This window comes from Sparus aurata, chromosome 8 (genome assembly GCF_900880675.1).
Source record: "Sparus aurata chromosome 8, fSpaAur1.1, whole genome shotgun sequence".
NCBI classification, from domain to species: domain Eukaryota; kingdom Metazoa; phylum Chordata; class Actinopteri; order Spariformes; family Sparidae; genus Sparus; species Sparus aurata.
In genome coordinates, this window is record NC_044194.1 from 12,069,552 (window position 1) to 12,093,222 (window position 23,671).

Here is a 23,671-nt window from a genome sequence, read left to right on the forward strand (position 1 = left end):
ATTCATGGCACCAACACTGATGTGGCGCTGCAAATCGAATCTTAGCGGAGACACAAAGAAAACACACAGATAATGACGGCCATTATTCTCAGAGAGGCACGACAGACATGTTCCAAGAAAACTGTGACATGAACGCATGCTAAGACGACAGTTCATTGTCTGCCCAGGAGCAGGTGAGTGCTTTGTCTGTTGGACTAATTCGTTGCTGTGATAGAAAGTAGGTTTGATGAAATAGGAGGTTGTTAGAGGTTGTCATCAGAGCTGCTGCAGCTGAGATGCAGTAATGGGAGCACACAGGTGGGGATGCGTGCTGTAGGGCTCCTGCTGTGCCAGGCTGGTCCAGACTGGGCCGATCCAGACCGGGCAGATCTGAGGAGATTACGTCAGAACAGAGCAGATCTACAGTATTTTTTTCATTTTTTTTTCCTTAAAGCAGGTAGAAACCTGAACATACATGCAGCACCAGAGGCTGGCACATCCTCACGTACACCACTTTGCCTTAAACGTGTATATACATATTCATGAATGTGAATAAACACAGAAGTACATTAGCACTTATAAGTGCCTTTGCGTAGCCATACACATTCTCATATGCACATATACACACACACACACACACACACACACAGTCACACACACACTCAGGACAGACGAAGGTGACTCTCGCCTTCACTCAACACACCAGAGCCCATCTGCCCGCACTCTCCTCTGCGACGCTCCACTCGCTTTCCACTGTGCGTAGACAAACACACACATACACACACACTGTGACCGGCTGACATACTGCCAGGCCCCCAGAACTCAGGCCAAGGAGTCTCATTCTCAGCACCAATGTTTAGTCTGGAAACCTTGAAACAGGAGGCAGCAGCGTATCCTGTCTCATGTTTGAGTGGCCGGTAAGCTGTTAGTCACTTCCCACTTCTGCCTCTGTGCTCATGAAGATGTTCATTTATCCTCATGATTTCTGTCATTACTGATCCCTCCTGAAATGTGGAGATTAGATTTTGTTTCAGTGTTATCTTTTAAGAGGTCATATGACTGTTTAGTACTGCACTGTACTATCAGTCTATCAAGTGTTGTCTGGTCACCTCAAAAACATCTATATTCAGCATCACGTTTTATACCATTGGGAAAAATTGGATGAACAGTGAGGGCCTAAAATGTTCGAATTTTATATCGAAAGATGTAAGTTAATTTACTGGGCCTTCAAACAGTGTGTGTGTTTGTGATAACTCGCTACTGGAGGAAAAGCAGCTGGTACTGGTGTATCGATACAGCAGAAAATGAACATTGAAACTATTCAAATATTCAGAATGACGATGTATCAACAGTTTGATATTTTAACACTAGCCTAATGATGCTAGCAGCAGCCATCTTTTGGTCTGACAAAGACATACGATTTTAACATGCATTGTTGGAGTGTGACTGCGTGAGGGGAGGGCACGAATTGAAAAATGATCTGTAAGTGTGGAAGAAAATTCAGTTTTGTGCCTCAAAAAAGTCCCCGATTCAACCAGCTTCCTTGTTATCTAAGCAAGTAATTTTGTCTCTGAATTAGATGACGTTTCATTTTCCTTTTAAAGGAGTAATAATTTAGCTTGCTAAGCAATTACGCTGTTTTAGGCAGTTTCTAGAAGTGACTTTCAGTATCTTGAAACAAGATGGAGTGAGGGAGACTTTAAAAGGATGCATAATTTCTTTAACACTGAGACATCCATTCATTCATGAGGCTTTCATATTAAAACAAATTAAATTTCTTTATGATGTGTAATGTCCGTCATGTTTTTTTGTCTTGCTAACCACAGCGGTGAAGTTTGGCCGCATGTCTAAGAAGCAGCGAGACAGCCTGTACGCCGAGGTCCAGAAGCACAGGCTGCAGCAGCAGCAGCGTGACCACCAACAACAGCCGGGAGAGGCGGAGCCGCTCACACCTAGCTATGGCCTCTCAGCCAATGGCCTCACAGAACTCCATGATGACCTCAGCGGCTACATGGATGGTCACACCCCTGATGGCAGCAAACCAGACTCGGCAGTCAGCAGCTTCTACCTGGACATCCAGCCATCTCCTGACCAGTCAGGCCTGGACATCAACGGCATCAAGCCGGAGCCCATCTGCGACTTTGCCCCCGGCTCTGGCTTCTTCCCTTACTGCTCCTTCACCAACGGAGAAACCTCCCCCACCGTGTCCATGGCTGAACTAGGTAAGGAGCAGAAGAGAGGCAGGGGGAGACAAGAGGAGAGACAGCAAAAATGGAGGAGGGGGGAGAACAACTCAACCGTGGGGCAAACGACACAAAGGTTGCTTAAAATAGCAGGAGGTTGGAGACTCATCTCCAACACTCATTAAAAGAGCCTCTTTTTTGTAATTAGTTTCCATTAATTAGGGCCAATCAGGATCCAGCAGGGCAGGCGTCTGGGGAAATCATTTTTTTAGGCTCCCCTGTGCCTAGGAACTCCTTTTAACAGATGTGTTTTCAAAACCATTTAAATTCTTATACTCAATATTTCTCTCAGAGAAAATGTGACCTTTGTTTCAGTGAGTAACGTGGCGCCCCTCCTCCTCTCCATGCATTTGTGTCATAACTAGATTGGCTTTGCCTCAACCTTAAGTTATGAGCTTCCTGCAGGCAGTTAAAGGAAATGTCAACAAGCCTTTTCCCAGTCAAAAAAAGCCCACGCGTATCCGCCTCTCCTCCTTCTTGAAAGCTCAGTAAATAAATCTTCCTTTCCTGTGGCATATTTCATCAGCGAGGTCTTCCCTTTCACATAGCCTCGCGAGTAACATTCAGATCTCAACCGCGGTCTTCTGGGTTTGTGATGATTGTGGTTGTGTTGCAGAGCACCTGGCCCAGAACATCTCCAAGTCACACATGGAGACATGTCAGTACCTGAGGGAGGAGCTGCAGCAGATGACCTGGCAGGCCTTCCTGCAGGAAGAGGTGGAGAGCTACCAGAGCAAGGTAACCACGGCCGAGCCTGCTCAGGCCTCCGCAGCAGTTACAGTAATCAAATTCATTGTTTTAAAGCCGATAACCCATTCTCTGTCCTATCTGTTCTTAGCCCCGGGAAGTCATGTGGCAGCTGTGTGCTATCAAAATAACAGAGGCCATTCAGTATGTGGTGGAGTTCGCCAAGCGCATCGACGGCTTCATGGAGCTGTGTCAGAATGATCAGATAGTGCTGCTGAAAGCAGGTATGACAGCCTGTCAACATGGCCTGCTGCCGTCAAACTCACCCACCACCACCACCACCATCACCACCACCACCACCACCCCCCTCTGGCATTGTCACAAGGGCGTAGCTGACCTGACTGCACAAAGCCCTCTTCTTCACACGCACAGACAGTGTCACAGAGAGGAGACCCCACCCTGCCTGTTTCCTCTCTCTGTCTGTCGCTCTCTATTTTCCTCCATTCATTACATACATAGCAGGGATGGACACAGCATTAGATAAGCAATGTGTTCCTGAGCTCAGATAATACCTATCGCGAGGGCTGCCATTTCCCTTCTCTTTTCCCAGACACAGACGACATCTACTTATTCGAACCGCTCTCATGAAGATGTACTTACAGAATATTAAAATGTAGCCATGGCTCCGCGCACAGTCACCTATATTTAGGTGCAAAATACAAACGCTCACGCAGATACAAACATACCACACATGCAGCAAACAAACACCTCTCCTGGGTCTTTCCCTGAGTATTATTTACATTAGCACAGCCAATATGAATAATGAAATAAAGACTGAGATCCCTTGTCAGACGTGACATTTTAAAACAGTTGCATCTCCCTCAGAGGCAGTAATGGCTTCTGTAACGTTCTCTTGATCCTCTTATCCACTCCCACAGCGTGGTACAAATTGCAGGATGGAAAAAAAATTCCCCTACCTATCATGCTAAATAAAGGTTGAATGAATAAGCACTGTCACTACTGAATGAAGCGCAATTTTTTATCTGGCATGTCATTACGGAAGAATAGCCTTCTGTCTATGATATTATCATCTGCAGAGGTGCTTTTTCTCCTTCCCTCTCTGACGCCAGCCTTCTTCATTTCAAAGTGGTTGTGTTACTCGTGTTGTAGGAGAATAGCACAAAGCACAATCATGTGTTTTGCATCCTTGACTGATGTGTAACTGTTAGGGAAGAAGAAGAAAAAAAAAGAAGAAGAAGAAGCAAAGCTCAGATTCAGCATCTTGTTCCTGTCTGTCTCCACAGGCTCTTTGGAAGTTGTGTTTGTCAGAATGTGCCGTGCCTTTGACTCGCAAAACAACACAGTCTATTTTGATGGAAAGTATGCCGGACCTGATGTGTTCAAGTCATTAGGTAAGTGGAGTGGTTGTGTGTTTATGTGTGGGTAGGTGGGTGTGTGTGTGTGTGTGTGCGCGTGCAAGCGTAGGTTGAATGAGCCTGCATGTGTGTGTATCTGCATGCCTCCGTGTTTGTGTGTGTTCCTTACTGTGTCTTACTCCTTTCCTCGGTGTAATAGCCAAAATTAGAGTCTGCTGTTCTGTTCTACACGGCGCTGAAGGCCTGGAAGCAAACTCTGAGCACTCATCCCTGCCTCACCTGGCATTGCTGTCTCTGCAACGGTTATTTATGGTAGAACAGAGACGTTAGTGAGGCTCTGCTGCATATGGCTCCCGTAACTGTGGAATAAATAAAGCCAGACGGAGTGTCTTTAGGGAGCGCGCTATCAAAACCATCATTGATAGTCTGACATAAAACATCTCAGGCAAAAGCAAATAGCATTCGTGTTTGACTGCCGTGACATTAGTGAGGCTCTCCACCATGGATTTTCTCGCGTTTCCTGACTGCCTTTTGACGAAAAAATAAAAAGTAAAAATGTAAATGCATCCCACAGTGGCAGTGAAAATGCTGAATTCTGTTTCGCGGCACAACTTTACCATTCCCTGCAACTCCCTGTTTGCGTGTGGATTGGACTGAGCATGTGTATCTGTCCCAGCTTCAAGAAGTCCCAGTGTCCTGTGTTTTCTGTGCAGAGGGGTCCGCGGCGGGGGAGGCAGAGTGATGGGCTTCCCGAGCTGCGGTGGCATCCGCCTGTCTCTTTCTATCCTCGATAATTGATTTAACTAAAAGCCTCAATAGTGACCTCATTTTGGCTTGCATAACACCACCCAACTGCCAAAAGTGACTCGTCTGGGAGGCAAAAACTGAGTAAAAGCATTGCCTGTTCTGCTTAAGACGCTCCCATGTGCTGTCAGCATGCCGCTTCTTTTTCATTCCTTCCCCTTCCTCTCCCCTCCCTATGTGCCTCTCTCCCAATAAAGATCAAGAGTGAATGTTGTTCTTTGGTCTTCCTCATCCTAAGCCCTCTCTCTGTGTCCTTTGCTGTGGCAGGCTGTGACGACTTGATCAGCTCCGTCTTCGAGTTTGGGAAAAACTTGTGTTCTATGCACCTGTCTGAGGATGAGATCGCCCTGTTCTCCGCCTTTGTGTTGATGTCTGCTGGTAGGTGTCACTCACGGTGCACAGAGAGAGAAAAAAAAAAAAAAGGCAGACACGTATTCACCACAACAAGGAGCGCTGTTGCCCTCCTGGTTTTTCCTCCATCAATTAATTTCGTATATTAGTGGCACTGCGTCATTACTTTTCGCATGAGCCGAGTTGACTTTTTTCGCCGCCTGCGTGAGTTTGTGCAAAAAGTTGTGATTTCTGCCTCACAGACCGATCCTGGCTCCAGGAGAAGGTGAAGGTGGAGAAACTCCAGCAGAAGATCCAGCTGGCGCTCCAGCACGTCCTGCAGAAGAACCACAGAGAGGATGGTATACTTACAAAGGTACACACTCCATCCATTATTCCTTAAAGTGGCTGTCTGCTAAGCATGCTCTACCCTTGTAGCAGTGTAATCTCCCACTGTTTAGGATCTTTATCCACAGGCCATCAACCATTTTTAGAGCACAGCACAGATTTCAGGGGAAGCATTCGTAATGTTACATGAAATGCCTTTTTATCAGTAGAGGAGTGGCAATTTATCAATTGTACCAGCTCCGTAATACGAAGTGTCAACTTTTCCTCGTGCCTTAGCGCTTGTCTCAATATTTACAAGTCTGTTTGCCCCTGTGTGAGCGGGAATACACTGTAGGGAGGGATGTTTTTCACTACCATTGCTCCATGTCCTTGCTTCCCCGTGAATCTAAACAGCCTGTCTCCTCTCTCTCCACAGTTGATATGCAAAGTGTCGACACTGCGAGCGCTGTGCAGTAGGCATACAGAGAAGCTTACAGCTTTCAAAGCAATATACCCAGACATTGTGCGTGCCCACTTCCCCCCCTTATACAAGGAGCTGTTCGGATCAGACTTTGAGCAGTCCATGCCCGTTGACGGGTAGCAGCCCTGCCAGGTGCCAGTGTGCCCACCGTAGGGGAATGTGGAGGAGGAATCTGAGACACTTTATTGGTGCCCTGCACAAACCAGAGCGGACAGATGGCACGCTGTTCAACTTCTTCTTTTACATTGGAGGGGGAGGGCTTAGGGAGTTGATTCTCAAGGTTTACTTTATTGAATTTAGTTCTCTTTGGAAGACTTGTGGGACCCGACACCCCATGGGACATGAAGAGGAGATGGGGACAAATAATTTCTGTCTGGTTGAACTTGACCCTCTTTTGCGTATTGTCTAACCCGGAACTCATGATTCACTTCATTTTTATCCAAGTATTTCCCCTAGTATTTATTACACCACCATTAGTATGATTTTTTTGGTGCATCTGGCTTGTAATTGCACGATTAATGAGTCACTTTCTGGAAATCAAACCGCTGAAGACGTCTTCGACTAGAAGATAAATCCACATCAGTATTATTTTTCTCTATAATCATCTCTATCTGCTTCGAACACTTTATCCCCAAACTAAAACAAATAGCTGACGGATGCGCACATTATGGTCAAGTTCAGCCATCTTTTTTTCTCTTGTGTTATCTTTTTTGGATGCAGTTCCTGGAATGAAAACTCACAGCGACTTTGAGGGAGGGGTCTGTCGGCATGGTGATGCAATCGGCACCTCTCTGTGGACAATCGTTTAAAAAAAAAAAAGAGAAAAAAAGAAAGAAACATAGAATTCTGGTAATTCTAATGAAAAACGCAATGATTTTAGCTGTCAAAGACTCCATCCACCATTGTTGCATAGTGAAATCATGTAAGGCCATCTGCTATTAATCCTTCTCTGGACAGGTGCCCTGGAGAAGCACAGGGCACCAACACAATGAAAAGGGTCCATTCCACCTGTTTTATAATGTACTACAGGGTATATGGTCATAAGTACTTACTATACAGAAAAAAGTAATGTTTATAGAATCTATTTTAAATAACATGTATGATATTAGTAGTTAGACCATTCTTAATTGTTGAATTGATAAGGCACTTTTATTTACACCTTTCTTTAATTTAAGACTTGTATATTTACCTAGTGATGTGTTGCATGTGCACAAGAAATACAAGTTGAACCATGGTCACAGAGGCTAGTCCTGGGGAGCTGCAGATGAAACCGTTTCTGGAAGTGCAAGGGCTGTCTGTTAGGGACTGCTGGCGTGGCTGCCAGGGGGGGCGGCGGTGAACAAAAGAGGCACAGATGAGAAGGCAGGTTAGAGGAGCTCCGTCACCTGTTACCTCAACAACTCGCCTGCCAAACACCTGTCAAAAATGTAGCCCTGATATTCCTTTCCAGCGAGTGCGCATGTGTACAGTAACAGCATGTTGCAGTCAAGCCGCTCTCCTTGATCTTTGGATCGAGCGGCGTTCGTTGAGAGACCCTTTTGTCCAAACATATCACACTAATTTTATTGTGAAAAACCCCCACGTATTGTGTGAAGAGGAACATTAAATTCCAGCGTTATCGCAACAGATCAACACTGAACAGCCTTGAGGTCGGACTTGGAGAGATCACACACAGACTGTAATCCAATTGTTCCATCTAGTGGAAGGTAAAGACACAGCAAGTGAGTTCACAGCCCGAGCCTGACAAAGACACAAGGTCTAACCTTAAAGCACATTCATGAGCCTCCTTCGGAATATTTTGAGTGCTTTTTAGTTGATCGTTTTTTCGAGTGACTCCATCTGCCTTCTCACCACGGCCTCGGCGATGCCACAACAGGACACAGAAGGAAAAACAGTGAAGGGCAAGTGAATATTCAAAGCCTTGTCTGGTAGTAAAGCTTCTATTTTTGTAACATGTTTTGGTTAAATAACTCATGAAAGAGAACGAGGGAGAGAAAAAGATGTCAGGTAGCACTTAACTATATTCCCGCAATAATTAGACTAGCTGTTGTTTGTACGATTAGGGGAGAAACATAAAAATGGTAGGACAAGTGCTATTTTCAGAATGCTTTGTTGTTGTGTTTCTGTTTTGTTGAGTGTGTCTTTCTTGTCAGTGTGGTAGTAAAGTGGTAGATGAAAAAAAAAAAAAACCCTGGATGTGCCAAACAGTAGTCGTCGCTTTCCGCTTTCCAGTCTACCAGTCTATAACGTAGAATGGATTCCTAAGACATTCCAGCAATCTCAGTAGCGGCTTCTTGAAATATCTTTTAAAAAAAGAGCAAAAAAAAAAAAAACTCGAAGAAAAAAAAAGTGATATCCCTTTAGAAACCCAACAAAGCATGTTAATACATCTGTCACCAACCGTATCACAGAATCCAGTTGTTTCTTTTTCTTTCTTTTTCTTGTGTTTGCACACTATCATTCCTCTGCCGTGCAATTTGTACAAGGCGTCACCGCCTCGTGCTGTCACCCCTCAGGGACGAGTTTCTTTTGCGCTTTTGAGAGGACATTTGTTTGTACTCATTTAGGTTTTTAGCTTGTGCTTTTTTTTGTTTTTTTTTGGTCAGGGATGTTCCATGAGAAGTGGTTGAGATTAACATTTGAATATATTCATAACGCAGTGGTTCAGAATTTTACATTTAAGGGGGCCTCCAAGACCACGCTGTGCCCCCCGCCCCCGCCCCTGCGGTCGAGTTCAAGAAAATCTCATTTGTAAAGAAAAAATTTTTTTTTTAAAAAGTCCAAACGCCATCACAGTTTTAACAGCATATTCCTGTCACACACACATACAAAAAAAAAATCTGTTTTGGTTTCAAACGGTGTCATCAGGGTCTTTTAAAAGTGGTAACCCTCTTTCTTAGAAAAACCAAATATTCTTATGCAATACTGAAATCTGTTGTGTTTGGGTTGTAGTAGATATGCTGTACCTAAGTAATAATCTCTGTTATGATCCTATTTGGATATGCACAAGCCCTCTACGACTAGTAAACCTCAGTCTCCCAGCAAAAGAAAAAAGAAAAAAAAAAACCCAGTCTGGAACAAACTGCTAGACAATCCAGGTTTGAGAGGCCTCGGAGGCCCCGGCAAGAGAGAGAGGGAGAGAGCAGCAGAGAGAAAATGAGGTTGTGAACGCTCAGGGAGGTTAACAGGTAGACCGAAAAAACCGAAGAAGCAGCTCGCTTTCCCTCCGGACAGTTGCAGAGCATTTGATTAGCTCCTCTTTTTTTTTTTTTTGTGAATCTTTCAAATCTCTTCAAAGCACTCAATTGATGAGAGGAGGAGGAGGAGGGAGGGAGGGAGGGAGGGAGGCGGCACAGCACATACTGAACACGCAGTACAGCACTTACTGTTCAGAGAAGAGATCGAGATTAGGCTGATTTCCTGTTATTTGTTTGCAAAAAAACAACAAAAAACTAATATATGGTTTGATTCTTTGTTAAGCTGTTGTAATGTAGCTTCGTTGTCACATAGTTAAGGTCTACCACCAGAACGCCTCTTCTCTCATGAATTTGTTTTCTTAAGACTTAATGGTTGGGTGGCGTGTAACGTGTTTCTACAATATAAAAAACAAGCAATACGCCTTGTGTTACAATTACGGGTCTCTACAGTGCAGTCGTCATCCTTTTTTTCGATTGACTTTATTCATTCAGCTGACTCGAACTAATAACTCTCAGCCTAGAACGACGAAAATACAAAATAACAAAGCCCCATCCCCTCTGTTCTCATCTTTTTATGTACTGGTATGGTTGGCAGGATAGCAGAACGATGGTCATCAAACACGAGTTCTTGTGTCTAACTATAAACTGCGCCTTCACACAGGCCTGTAAAGTGATGTCCTTCTGTATATTCTCACTTGAGATATATCCCGATTTTAATTAAAGGGATTGATGCTAAGTGTGCTATTCAATCAGTGTATAGTATTCAGTAAAAAAAAAAAAAAAATGTGCTGGTCCCTTCTGTCTCTGCTCTGTCGTCTGTTTGTATAAAAAAAAAAAAAGCAATAGTGTGTGTGCGCGTGTGTTTATGTGTTTGTTCTCACAGTGTGTGAATAAAATAAAAACCCCAGACAAGGCTTTAATAATTACAGAGGAACAGGGTTATGTGGACAAGGAGGGTCTTGGTTTGTTTTTTATTTTGTCAGAGGGAAAAAAATGGTTTTGGAGATGCTGAGCTTGATCCATCCATGATAGGTGTAGGTTTTTTCTTTTAAAAAAGCATGACATAATGCCTTCGACAATTCAAAAGGTCTGCTGAAGGCTGTGAGGCGACATTGACCGGGCTTCACAGCACCAAAAAAAAAACCCAAAACCCATCACTCTATCAGTTCCAGGATTGAAAATGAACTGAAATGAATTCTGGAGTGCAACATTTCCGAGAAAAAAAAAGTCTTCTTGACCGTAAAATTGTGAAGATCGGAGTTATGTCACGCTTAAAAAAAAAGAAAGTTGTGCCGGAGTGTCGGTGTGTTACCCAGAATTATGAGTCAAGTCATTTACATTTTTTAAAAACAGAACTCATTTTCCAAAGCACAGCTGATAAGGATTTATGATTAAAAAATTACGTTTTAAGAATATAGTTTTAAAAAAAAAGGAAAAAACGAGAAGCAACTTTTAGCCATAATCGAATGTCAAGCAATAATATATGTCTGTGTATTATTTTTTTGATTCTTTTTGTGCATAATAGTCTTTGAACATCTGCATGTAAATACACCTCTTATTTATCACTTTTTTTTTTTTTTTTTTTTTGGTTTTTATTTTGTGTTGAAACTTTTTTTTCGTGGATGTTTTTTTTTGTTTTCTTTTTTATGTTCCATCTGTATATTTGACCAGTTCTGTTCCCGGGTGGAGAACTAAGAACTTGACATTGGCCTGTATGCTGTATATCTTATTTTTCTCTCTCTTTCTCTTTCTCTCTCCCTCATTCTCGGCTGTTTATCCACCATATTTAATGTTATTATTGATCACATTGTATAAAAAAAAAGGTAGCTTCGTAATTTCTGTCTGTATAGGTAAGAGGAAAATACTGCTACTAAGGCCTACCCAGTGGAAATATTTATCTGTTTATCGATTACACCATATTGTACGATAACTCTTGTTTCTAGTTTGCTTCCCCTTCCTTTAGGATTAGTTTGATAGAGAATAGGGTGTGCTGACATTTATTTTGTGTTGCCCTAACGTGTGGTGCTAGGTAAGTTAATTTCGTGAACAAAAAGTATTGATTCCTAAGCCTGGCCGCCCTATTAGTCCGTTCATTTCATTGCATATTAATGTATTATTGATATTAGGACTCAATAAATAAATAATGATAATGAAAATGATAGTGGTTAAAAATGTACCTGGCCGGCACCCTGTATCAGTGTGCACGTCTCGGGATAAGGCACTTATTTCCTTCTGACTTATAGCAAAGCTAGTATCTGCTAATTAACAAACTATTTAAGGTTGCTTTTTTTTTCTGGTTTGCGGAAAAAAAACTGATAATATTCAAACTGAAACAGCAGTATTGTGTTTTTTCTTTGATTGTAAAAAACCACTCACTGAGGCTATAGTTTGTCAGGTTTTAAGATACTAAATATTTACCTCTCTTGTGTCTGCATAGTTCTTCACCTGATGCAGGGAAGTGGTGCTTGGATTTTATTATTAAAAACAGAGCCTCGGTATGCTTTTGTTATTCCCCCATTTTAAGACTATCCTGAAAGCGTTTTTTTTTTTTTTTTCTTCGAGACCAGTGGCATAAAACCTTTTTTTTTTTTTTTTTTTGCACCACGAGAAGTGTTACAAATGTACATGAAACGAAAAATTGCCATTTTGAGGACAAAGTTGAACTTTTCTCTCTCTCTCTCTCTCCACTCTGTAGCAAATATCAGTGAGAATATGCTTGCAATAATATACAACGTATCACACTGAGTGCCTCTCGGTGTAACAAGATGCATACATGGGTTTTTTGATTGTCTTTTTTTGTGGTTTTTTCCAGACGTGTAACTGAAGTGACAATGTATTTTGTACATGAGGATGATTTTTTCTCACTCTCGCATTGCTTCAAAAATGTTTTTTCAGATTCCTCCTTTTTATGTGATGTTAATCATTTTTCTCACGTGGGTTGACGCGCTATGTTTAAAAGGGTTTTAATGTTTTTTCAGTGGTCCGTTTCTAGAGTGTACATGTCACCCCCTCACCTTATTTGAGACACACAGCTGGGAAGTTTGTTTCCCGTGTCGATCTTTAATGGTTAAATAAACGCTGGCAGATGATATGACACAAAAGCTCACCTGCACATTTTGTTTTTTGTTTGTTGTTGTTTTTTTTTTCTTTTGATTAGGCAAAAAAACAGGCAGACCGCATTTCTTCTTCACTTTCTGTTTGTTTTATATCAATTTTCTTTTTTTTTTTTTTTAATTCACAGAGAACAGAAGATTTACTAATGCATTGTATATCAAATATTTGTATGTGTTTGTAAAAGAGGCATACAACACATCTGGATTTCTTTAATGTTCTGTGTTCAGTGTACACTCAAGTCGGTTTCGGGTAACCTAACATGAAGGGTGGGGTGGAGCACGGGTTGATTTTCTTTTTCTTTTTTTTTTTTCATGCAAAAGCAGTGCAAATTATGGGAAAGCCGAAACTAGTGTGTGGTCGTCACAAATTTCTAAGTCACACGTTTGCTACTGATGTTAAAATGGGGACAGATGATCATGTACCTTTTTATCCAGCTCTTTTGAACTCTCTTTAGCAGGTAGTCTATTCACAAACGTAGTTTTGCTCCTTCTTGTCTGATTCTTAAATATGAAAATAAGTATTTTGATTCATTTTGTAAATACGGCTGTAAAGAAAAATAAGAAATTTAATGTTGTCTTTTAAATACTTTTCATTCTAATATGAATGTTGTTATATTGTACTTAGAAACTGTACCTTTAATATTACCTTTATTAAAAGTGCATTGGACACATCGATTTTAGATGTGCTTTATGTGCTGTTATCCCATAATAAAATTTACCGCTTGTAATGGGCTTTTATTTTCTGACTCTTTATCTGTCTCTGTTGTCTAATCTCTCCCTCTCTAGCTCACTCTGTTTATAACGGACTTATTAAAACTGATTAGTTTTAATTGACAATAATTTGCTCTGGCTTAACCATCCTGATTAGTGATTAAATATTGAATCAGAGGTGGTAGCATTTCAATTGGTTTATTGCTCACATATAAATCTGCGCGACTGCCAATGAATATCCAAGCAAAGGCATGATAGTTTTAACCACACGCACACAAAAATATGTCTAGAAAACAAACTTGTCTGAGACATTTTTATCTTAGACATATTATAATGACGTAAATACACCACATTACTGCATACATATGAGGTTAAACCAATAACCAGGGAAGTTCATAGTAGTGGTCTGGACATAAATCCAATATAAAGTCAGTTGTCTTTGTTACAAGTTAAGTTCAGTGAAAACCTTAGCCGGTCGAACAATTTATGGCACTGAACTGCATGATTAAAATATGTGACCATGGGCAATTCTGTCCAATTTAAGAATTATAGTTATGAAAGAAGTCTGAGGTAAGTTAAAAGAAAAAGTAAAATCTGGAACTCTCTCTTAAAGATCAGTTTCAGCATTTTCCCTCAATTCATGACACAAACTCTGCAGATTCTGTGTAACACCTTGTAGTTTCTATACCTCCTGGGAAACAGGTCTGTTATTTTTAATGGATGACTCAATTTCCCTGCAGGGAATATATATTAATGTTTCATCTCACTTTTGCGATGCTGCACCTTGGCCCTGGTGACGAAGCCTTCGGGAGCTGCAATCTGATAAAGCTGTGGAGTCATTCGTATTAATTGTTTGAATTGATTTGTCAGATCCTTAAAATATTTGGAAAAGGTGTCGAAATGTTTCTCATTAACCTAATGAAAAAGAAAAAACAACAACAATTGAAAACATTATTTCCATTATAAGCAGGACCAACGGGAGGTTTCAACCTATTGATTCTGGGGCTTGATTTTTTTAAAATATGTAACACACCAAAACACATCCAGCACATACCCCAGGATCCATGCCTGAGCCAAGATGAGGGTACGAGCATCATAATATGGAAAATGCAGGAGATCCAGAACCGTCTGCACTGCAGCTGGAAGCCACATCTGATTTTACAAACCCTGCCAAAGCAAGTAAGGACAACGTTTGGGATCATTATAACTCATATTGAAATATGATCTCGATTCATGGATCTGTACTCATCGATGCAGTAAATAGACAGATCTAGTTAATGTCCAGTGGGGGGCAGCAATGTACACAAGGGCCTTTAATGTCAACATCATTTCAACAGACGAAGAATGTCGCCTGTCAAACGTTTGTTAGCTGGCTAATGCTAACTCACTTATTTACAGCCACAGGAGATTCTGTCATTCCTGTTGACCGCTTGGTGCTGACCACAATGGAGCTGGTTTGGTGAGCAATAAATCCACTGCAATGTTGTGTGGTAACGTCAGATGTTGTGCCAATCGATGCAATTCAACTTATTCGTTAACTTTGGGCTGGCTAGTGTTAGCAAAACAAGCTAGTTAGCGTTGCACGCCCGAGAGTTGTATTGTGACAGATAGGCTAACCTAGCCACGCTAACTAAACACTGGCGAGCGTTATTTGTATGGTAAAGGTGCGCTTAACCGGACAGATACCACCAATGTGTGTCTGGGTTTGTGCGGCTGTTTGTTGTGGGCTTCCACTGTTGTGTGTAAAACATGCCTCAGTCTAGCATTAGCTGATCGTCAAGCTATTTCAATAAGGCAGGAAGTTAGCTTAGCACGCTAGCTAAACACAGTACTTCCTTTGATCGAACAAAAGGTTTGGCGTTATCTATTGACATACATGTAACCGATCGGACTGGACAAGACGGACTAGTTGAGCAATAACGTGGCTGTTAGTGTTGAAAACAATTAATTCAGACTAAACAACGCTACGGTACCGTTGGCTTTTATTTTGAAGGTTTAGACGGGAAGTGGTGGTGTTCACAATGTTGTGTGTAAGCTTTGTTTACAACAGTGTCAACATGTATGATCAAGAGATCAATAACAGAGAAAATACTCACATATATTTTGTACCAAAAATAACACAATTGGCAGTGAAAAAGCACAAATATTGTGTAGTGTTAAATGTTTTGTCATCATTCAGTATTTCATGTAGATAAATTGATGCTGTTTGAAATAAAAACAAATGATTGAACCAACAAGCATGGCATATTAGACTTGTGTCAGCTGGATAATTGACCACTGAATGATTTAAAGTGATCACATGGCACAATTATTATTTTTTTTTTTTAAAAAGCATTTCAGGCTAGCAAATGTTTAATATAGACCGGAAAATAAAAAAATATTGAAAAAATGTCTCTGCCTTCACAGCAGTTTTTGCTCATGAAGTATAAAGTGTTATTTTATTCATTTTATTTTCTTCTTGCCATTATGCCATTTGCTGACTGTGTGTTTGGTTGGTGAAGTGAAAAGCATTAATACCTGATGTATGAGCCGTGACAGGGAAAGCAATGCGCCAATGTATGTGGTAATATAATGTAATACACTATTATATCACACTTTGAAATCCTTTACTACTGGATGGCATCATTTTTTTTGGCTGATATTATGTCATGTGGAACCTTGTCAGTGTTGTAGTAGCTAAAATGTATATAAAATAAGGAATGGTTAATTTAATCTCTATAGACACAGTTTGAAATTGAGTTGCTCATGATTCATGTCAAACCCAGTACTTTTATGCACATTTTAGGTCAGTGTTGGTGTGTTTTGGAAAATGCAACTCCATATATCGCTTATTGTGAACTACCCTACATCGGCTTCCTTTTTAAAAATGTTCAACATTGCATTTCAAAAGATGTTTTAACCAATCCTAAAACAAAAGCAGGACAGTGCAGAAACAGTTATGGATGTCTGGGTACAACACAGACCCTCTAATGTCCTATATTTTCTCCTTTTGATTTAAGGGAGGACCCTCCAGTCCCTGATGGTCCTTTCTTTACCAGAGATCTCTACGACAAATATTCCCTTGCACCAAATATCAGAGAACTGTGGGCCTTTCTACAAAGGTATTTAAATAACTAAATGATTTAAGTAAAACATCAGATGAGGTGCATCTTTACTGTGTTTTTCAAAGGCTAACTGGCGAGTGTTTATCTGACATGTTATATTCGCCCCATTCTTTTCTTATTCCCGAAGTCCTGCAGAGAATGCCAAAATAAAACAGGGGCGTGATGTTGGGGCTGCAAAAGCCTCCTGCTCTCCCTCCACAGCAGAAGCTAGAGAGTTTAAAGACAACAGTTGCATCAGCAGCAAAGGGTCCCAGTGGGACAGCTGTGATAGTGAGGATCTGTGCACAGACAATCCTGCAGAAGGCTCAGAAGAATGTAAGGGTGCCAGAAAATCAGGGTTAAAGCTAAAGCAGGATGAGAATGAGGCGGATGCTGCCTATCCTGAACCCAGACTGCCCTACCCCTGTTTGTCGACCCTGTCCAGCAAAGAGCAGAAGATGTATCTTGACATTTTGATGAGTAAAAACAGAAACCATCCCTCACAGGTACAAACATTCACCCCTTCATGATATTTAAATCCTGCTTCTCCTTGTTCCATCGCTTCTTCAAATAATCCACTCTTGTATTTCAGAGTTTAAAGGCCCGAGTAGACGGTGAAGTGATGCAGTTCACGAGGTACCTGCAAGATGTGGCCAGAATGTGCGCTGACGACTACAACTTCATATCACAGGGAGCTATGCAATATTCAGAGGTACTGATGCTACAGGGATTGCACCTGTCATCGGCACTGCGAGAAGTATGTTCAAAGTCTTAAAACACGGCCCTGATTTATTTTTTTAGGATTTCATTAGGAGCTGTTTGGGGTGCATTCAGACTCTTCCGCAGCTCTACCAGATCCATGAGATGACTAGTTTGACAGGGGGAACATTCAACGCAGGGCTGGCGCTGACCTTTGAGAAACAGCTTCTAATCATGGTAATGTGCTTTTTAAGGAGCTGTTGTATTCCCATATGTGTAGGATTATCCCCTCATGTACTGAAGTTGTTCAGAAACGCCACTGTCCACTTTTCTATTCAACCTTTCAACTTGTGCTGTTGTATTGCAGAATCAGCCTTTTGGGTTTGATTCACTTCCTTTGTTTCCATATTTGTACCCTTTATTTCTCCAGGGCAATGTGGATATTACAGACCACAAGATAGTGCCTGCTGACGCACAGCTTGCATCGGATTATCAGAGTGTTTCATCAGAGAATCCTCCAGCTAAAAAAGCTAAGGACATGCACGCTGTAAGCAATTGTCTCGCTTTTTTAATTACTCCAATAAAGTAAGTCACAAAGAGGTTTTACTGCTAGAATGGGATTCATGACCGCGGGTCTATTGTAACTCCTTTTCAGCTCTTGCAGTTTTCACAAAAGACACCAGAGGGTGTTCATGTCTTGCTCAGCAAAACCAGTGCTAATTGTGCTTCTGAAAGATGCCAGGTCACACGCAGTTCTGTCAAAGTCCAGTTAATTTTAGAAAGTTGTTTAGTTACCTCTGTTTCATTTTTTGATACAGCAGATGTTCTGTAGCATAACGTAGTCTCGTTTTTTTTTTTCTCTCCAGACAATCAGCAGTGACGGAAATGCAGAGAAGCTGTGCGCTCGTTATGAGCCTCACGTGTGTCTGACTCGAGATGCTTTGTTCAGGCTGCTGAACAACCACGGCCCTGACTTTGCAGAGCAATGGGAAGTGCCTGTCTGGGTCAAAGCAAGGCCAGGAAAAGGTTAGCAGCGTCATTTAGCAGCTCAGGCTGTTGCGGCAGAAATGATACCCACCTTTTTTATTTATTTTTTTTACCAAAGATTTTCTAAGGGATCATGACCCGAGCAAGATTCTTGGCTACATCAATGCTACATTTCCTCTTGACTGGTGTTTTTTGAATTGAATGTTGTCTCTTTTATGTTGCTTCTTTTTAAATAATGCATTGAATTTTGGAATATTTGGATCTGTATATGTGTCATACAATTGTTACATTCACTATAAAATAGGTTTCATTGGCAGTACATGTACAGATTTTGCAAGATAGTCATCCGATTCTCTGAAATACAGCATGTAGCATCTAAGACAGTTACTGACATTGAATGGCCACATGATGGCACTGTTTCACATTTCCTTTTATTGTTTTTTACTTGCAGGCAGTGGTCAGAAGAAGACTGTTTATATTGATTCACCGCTGCTGAAGACTGAGATGACAGTGAGAGAGAGGAGCCACATCTACCACGAGGAGAGTTTGAAGCTTTCCATCAAGAAGAATGGAAGTAAAAATGTGTTCCATGTAATGACAGAGCTTCCTGCGAATGAGAAGCGAATCTTACCGGTATGACGACGCACAAATAGATGTCCTGTATGTGGTATAATGTACATGATGCGGTTTCATCAATGCAATGATTCTTTGTTTTCTGTTTCTTAATCAGGAGAGCTCTCAAAGAAATGTTGTTTCTTTTGAAGACACCAGTCTCGACTTTGAGGTGGACCTCACTGACCTCGAGACATTTGGCGAGACAGCGGCCATTAAACCCCCCAAGATGCAGAAGCTCCAGGAGAAGCAGGATGAATGTGTTGACAGTAAAAAAACAAGTTCCCCATGTTTAAGAAACACTAAAAGCTGTTTGCAAGGAGAGACAGCCACCTCAGTGGCAGATTTGGATGAGCCCATGACAGAGGAGACAACACAGCCAGTTCAGAGTGAGACCACTGTTCAAAAAACTGAACACAGGAGACAGGACTCTGCTCAGGAAAGTGAAGGAGACATTGCTGTTACAGGAGACTCCGATGACGAGAAGCTGGTCATTGATGACTCTTTGTCTCCAGCTGTAACACCTATAAGACCTAATACCAGACCGTGCTCTGCAAACTCCCCAATTCCCCCTGTTGAATCTGTGCCTGTAACTTCAGAGTCATCGTCCCCTCAAAATGTTGCCAGGATGAAGCGACAAAGCAAAAAAGCAAAGGTGTCTGGAGACCAGCTGAGTGAGATCCTGCGCATGCAGACAGCAATGTTCAATCCTGCCAGTGACACAGCCAAATCCTCAACCATGTCCGAGGAGAGCACCTCATCCACCCAGTGTACGGGACCCTCGGTTCAATCCCACTCAATTTCTCTGGTTAAGCCCTGTGTGTCCTCATACTTGGAGAGAAACCACAACCAGGATGGGAAGACCTGTGCTGCTCCTCTCGAATCTGCAGCAGTGGCCAAGATTTCTACTCCAGAGCACAAAAGTTCGCGTCAAATTAATTTTACTTCTTTGGTTTTAAGACGTGTGAATTTGCTGAATTACTATTTAGTATTAGAATTAAGAATGTTATTGTTCCCTCATGCAGAAATACTGTCACAAGATCTGCAGGCTGGTACAGAAGATGAACAAGATTACGAGGCTCCGGAGGAAGGCAACCTGCTCTACAAGCTCTATAGTCTGCAAGATTTGCTGCTCATGGTGCGCAGCTCTGTGTCACTGACCCACAGCAGAAAGGTAGCCAGCAGCAGCCAAAACCAGGTATACACCTTTTGTCTAAAGATATACCATGCCATACTGTGCATCCCTTAGAATTAGTACACGCAACAGTCCTATTTCTGTCCTTTGTTTTCTGCCCCAATAGTTTGTGCCAGTGCACGTCTTACCCAAACTGGAGTACCAACTGAGTTATGGTGTTGAGTGTCTAAGCAGCAGCGAGGCTTGCCAGCTGTGGACTGAGACATTGCTCCACTCCAGCACTGTATCATACACAGGTAAAGCTTCAAGCACTTTCACCTTTCTAGATAAAATGAAAATCAAAAGCCAAATTGCTCTCAGTCCTATAGTAAAGTGGACTTTCCCTTTAGTCTTTAATTTTTCAACATAATTGCAAAGAGAAAAGTCATCATAATATTTATCTGGTTAAAAAAAGAGATTTCTTTCCTCTCCTTCCCACATGGGGATTAGTCGAGTCCACATGGCAGATCCTCCCACAAACCAATGGAATAGTCTGTAGATGACTCACCATCCTGCTGTGACTGTGTGGTGATTGAGTTTATTTTGTTGCCATAACTACAGCCACGCATGATTGTGGGGAATTACAGGGAATGCAGTGTGCCGAGCTCAGCTAAATGTTGTTTTGAACTTTGGTTAAACTCCCCTAATGCATATTTGTTGACTCGCATGTGCTGCTTACCTGTAGCTCAAGTCTCTCCAGACCCACACCCCCTTTTGTACTAGGTTCTTTGAATTGTCGGCTGGTAATGTGCGTCATTATCTACTGAGCATAATTCTTTACCGTCTTATGTAGATCTTTAGCAAAAATAGCCCGTAAATTATACCCCTTTCCAGTCTCTTAGCATAGTTGACGTCATCAATGTTACTGTCAGTGCAACAAGCCTGTATACCGGTGTCTTTATGATCAGTGTCACTGCTATAATTAGCTTTGCCAAAAGTGGAGGGAACCCTGTGTCGTGTATCATGGAGTCTAGATTTCTTCAAGGAGCATGTTTCGGTTTTAAAAGTGTAAGATTTTGTAGTCTTTGTGTCGTTGGTTGCTAACAGTAGTATAGGAAAAGGAATAACCAGTGGGATCACAATGATGGCGTTCAAACTTTATCCAAAACAATATGATTTATCTTTAATATAATGGCATTATGCAATAGGAACAACTGACAAAAGACTTCCTTCTTTGTTCATTGGTTCATAGTTCATCATGTGGTTTATCTTGTGGCATTGCCTCAACTGTGTATTTATAGCTATGGTTACAGGCCCTAAAGCAGTCCATAATTGAAGGAAGGCTCCATTGAAATATGCAGGCATTACAAGCTGGAGTGGGAGGCAGGAAAAAGGAGACAGGACCAACAAGCATTTCTTACCACCCACTCAAGCTTGTAACAACGCTGGCAAATCATCACAGACTAATTACTTTGTAAGCACTAGGAATGGCATTGATGATGAAGTGAAGCTCTTGATGTGCACGCTCATTAGCTCTTGTTCTTTTCCCGGTGCATCTCTCGCCCTCCCTTTCTGTCTCCGCAGCTCACATCAATGCGCACACATCAAAAGTAGCTCTGCTGAGAAAGCTGCCTGACGACTGGAGACAGAACATCTCCTGTGGGTTCAAGTGAGTGTCGTTCCAACAGATGTGTGCCGATGATTGGGATTAACCTAATCGCCGCTGTGTGATTACGTTATTTAAGAGATTGTCATCTAGAGATTTCAGTCAGTTTGTCAATAATCCGAGCCTTTTCATCAGTGGTTGCTTCCATTGCCTCTGGCTTTGTCATCAGAAGTAGTGTTGAAATTCTAGAAATCTAGCAAAGCAGACAAGCTGTAACTTGGTGATGTCTCTTTTCCATCCACAGGCCGTCCAAGTCACTGAATATACTGCACCACCTACTGAAGAAGCTGACTGGGTAAACTGTTGGGGACTTTCGTTGTCTTCATGTTGTTTGTAGATTATTAGATTTGAGCTCTCAGCACGATCTGATACCCTCATTTTGCATTCTTGTGAGAATATTTTGAGAGAGAGCTGTGCTTTCTGAGCTGTACAGCTACATGTTTAGATTGAATGTAACATTTCTTTGATGTTTTATGTATAAAAACTATAAAAATTCCTACCAGTGTGGTTTAAAAAAGAGTTTAAACTCTATTGTTTTGTCAGACAACATCTACAGGTGAGTTGTCTGTGCACATCTGCTCACGCTCTGTTGAGGATGATGGAATGATTGTACATTCGGGTCTGGGAGCCTGAGGCAAAAAAATTAGACGTCAGGCTGCCTTCATGTTTGTGTTGGAGGGTTAAGCAATCGATTACTCAGCGACACACAATAGATGTGTCAACTTCTGCTTTCTTAAGACCCTGTTCACCTACACCAGTGTTTCAGTCACTTGACAGGAAACTCAAAATTCTGCAACATTGCTTGTTTGTGTCAGTTTTTGACTTTAACACACCCTTGATGACTTCATTTGGTTTTGTAGGTTAGAGGAAGGACATTACCTGATTACGCACAAGGCAGCGGAACCATTTGTGACTCTATTAAAAGCAGCTAATGGGAAAGGGAGTCGGGGGGCTTACGACCTGCAGCAGGTCCACAGCTCCGTCCCACGGCCCCCAGCTTCGGGCCTCGTGCCCTGGATACCTGTTGATCCAGATGTGGTCCTGCCCTTCCACCAGAAACACGGACGTGTCCCCTGCACCTTCCCACTGAAACCCTTCGTAAAGGTGCGTGCACTTGATTTATATCCCCATGTGCTGATAGATGGCACTGTGACAAAATAGACAAATAAGACAATCGGGGTCATGGCTGGACAAATGGTGGCAATGAGGGGAAAAAAATTGGAACAATTGGTAAGTGTTTATTGGTCAGTGCCTCGGAAGTCCACACCCTTTTTGAGACGGACACACAAAGGGATCTCTAAGAACCAAGATAAATGAAAAAATGCAGTCTTCCGTTTTATTGTGGTAAGTGCAAAGCCCATGGCCATTTTCTTATCAGACAGGCTGAACCAGCACACTGCTGTGTAATTTGCCTGCACAAGCCCAAAACTAACAACAGGGACAATAGAGAGCATGGCAGTATCAACAGCAGCTCAGCAGTCTCTACTGGTGTGGACCCTGAGACATTCATTGGATGCCTGTCTGAAATTCCACAGAGCGAAGACGTTAACACATCTAACTTGTGAAACCACAAAGAAAAACAGCCCTCACTAAAAACATCTGCCACTCATGTTAGTGAGTTACAAGTAAAGCTCATTGTTTGAAAGTGTAATTTACAATGCTTGTTGAATTTAGGCCAAGTGATTAAAAGATGCAACCTTTTTACCTTCTGTTTCTCCAATCAGACAGCAACAGATGGGTCACCTCAGTCCAAAAACCAAAGAGCAGGGCCACAGAAGAAGAACAACAACAACAACGCAGGAGGCAAGAAGAAGAAGAAGAAGAAGAAAAATAACCGTGCAGCCAAGCGTAACAAGTATATCAAGAAGCTGATTCAGAAGTCCATTTGAAATCCAACGACAAAGGATTTGATATAATGTCTTTCATATTATTTCTTATGATTAGGTTAGATGAGTCAGAAGAGGAGCTGGATCAGTTCTGCTAAGGAAAGTGAAGGAAAGTAAAGCACTGATAAAGTCTATGATCCACAATGGAAACATATTGTAACCTTAAATATGAATGTTTATGTTGAAGCACTTTTACAGTATAGAATCTATACGTTTATGGTTTTATTTTTTTCCACAGACATTTTTGTATATTTCTGTGTAAACAAATCAATATTAAACCTTGTCTAAATATCCGTATGGGAGTATGATTACTGTTTGTAATGCACATCTTTGTCACTGTTTATTGTCTTTGTGAAGTAGAAACTGAAGCAATACA

At 41.6% G+C, this 23,671-nt stretch overlaps 2 protein-coding genes across 3 annotated transcripts in view; both read left to right on the plus strand.

Annotated features, from left to right (window-relative positions):
* roraa (RAR-related orphan receptor A, paralog a) overlaps window positions 1-8,726 on the plus strand; it is a 188,261-nt gene extending 179,535 nt beyond the window's left edge. For both annotated transcript variants that reach the window (XM_030427000.1, XM_030427001.1), the window contains 7 exons: window positions 1,806-2,201; window positions 2,839-2,960; window positions 3,061-3,193; window positions 4,214-4,321; window positions 5,357-5,467; window positions 5,683-5,795; window positions 6,183-8,726. In XM_030427000.1, the coding sequence (XP_030282860.1) occupies window positions 1,806-2,201; window positions 2,839-2,960; window positions 3,061-3,193; window positions 4,214-4,321; window positions 5,357-5,467; window positions 5,683-5,795; window positions 6,183-6,347 (1,148 nt within the window). In that variant the 3' untranslated portion in view covers window positions 6,348-8,726. The remainder of the gene's footprint in view (window positions 1-1,805; window positions 2,202-2,838; window positions 2,961-3,060; window positions 3,194-4,213; window positions 4,322-5,356; window positions 5,468-5,682; window positions 5,796-6,182) is intronic.
* A 5,818-nt stretch (window positions 8,727-14,544) lies between these two features.
* ice2 (interactor of little elongator complex ELL subunit 2) lies at window positions 14,545-23,589 on the plus strand. The gene is made up of 15 exons (XM_030426738.1): window positions 14,545-14,707; window positions 16,248-16,349; window positions 16,480-16,837; window positions 16,924-17,043; window positions 17,133-17,267; window positions 17,461-17,577; window positions 17,897-18,056; window positions 18,469-18,650; window positions 18,748-19,552; window positions 19,655-19,827; window positions 19,931-20,060; window positions 21,328-21,412; window positions 21,654-21,704; window positions 22,270-22,513; window positions 23,134-23,589. The coding sequence occupies exons 1-15, from the start codon at window positions 14,565-14,567 to the stop codon at window positions 23,296-23,298; spliced, it is 2,970 nt and encodes a 989-aa protein (XP_030282598.1). The 5' UTR covers window positions 14,545-14,564; the 3' UTR covers window positions 23,299-23,589.
* The last annotated feature ends 82 nt before the right edge of the window (window positions 23,590-23,671 follow it).

Bases quoted from the DNA above. Each gene is read 5' to 3' on its own strand.
- ice2 (XM_030426738.1), top strand. From the start codon at position 14,565: ATGTCAACATCATTTCAACAGACGAAGAATGTCGCCTGTCAAACGTTT. The intron at 16,350-16,479 runs GTATTTAAATAA...TTATTCCCGAAG, and splicing joins CTGTGGGCCTTTCTACAAAG to TCCTGCAGAGAATGCCAAAA. The intron at 19,828-19,930 runs GTATACACCTTT...CTGCCCCAATAG, and splicing joins CCAGCAGCAGCCAAAACCAG to TTTGTGCCAGTGCACGTCTT.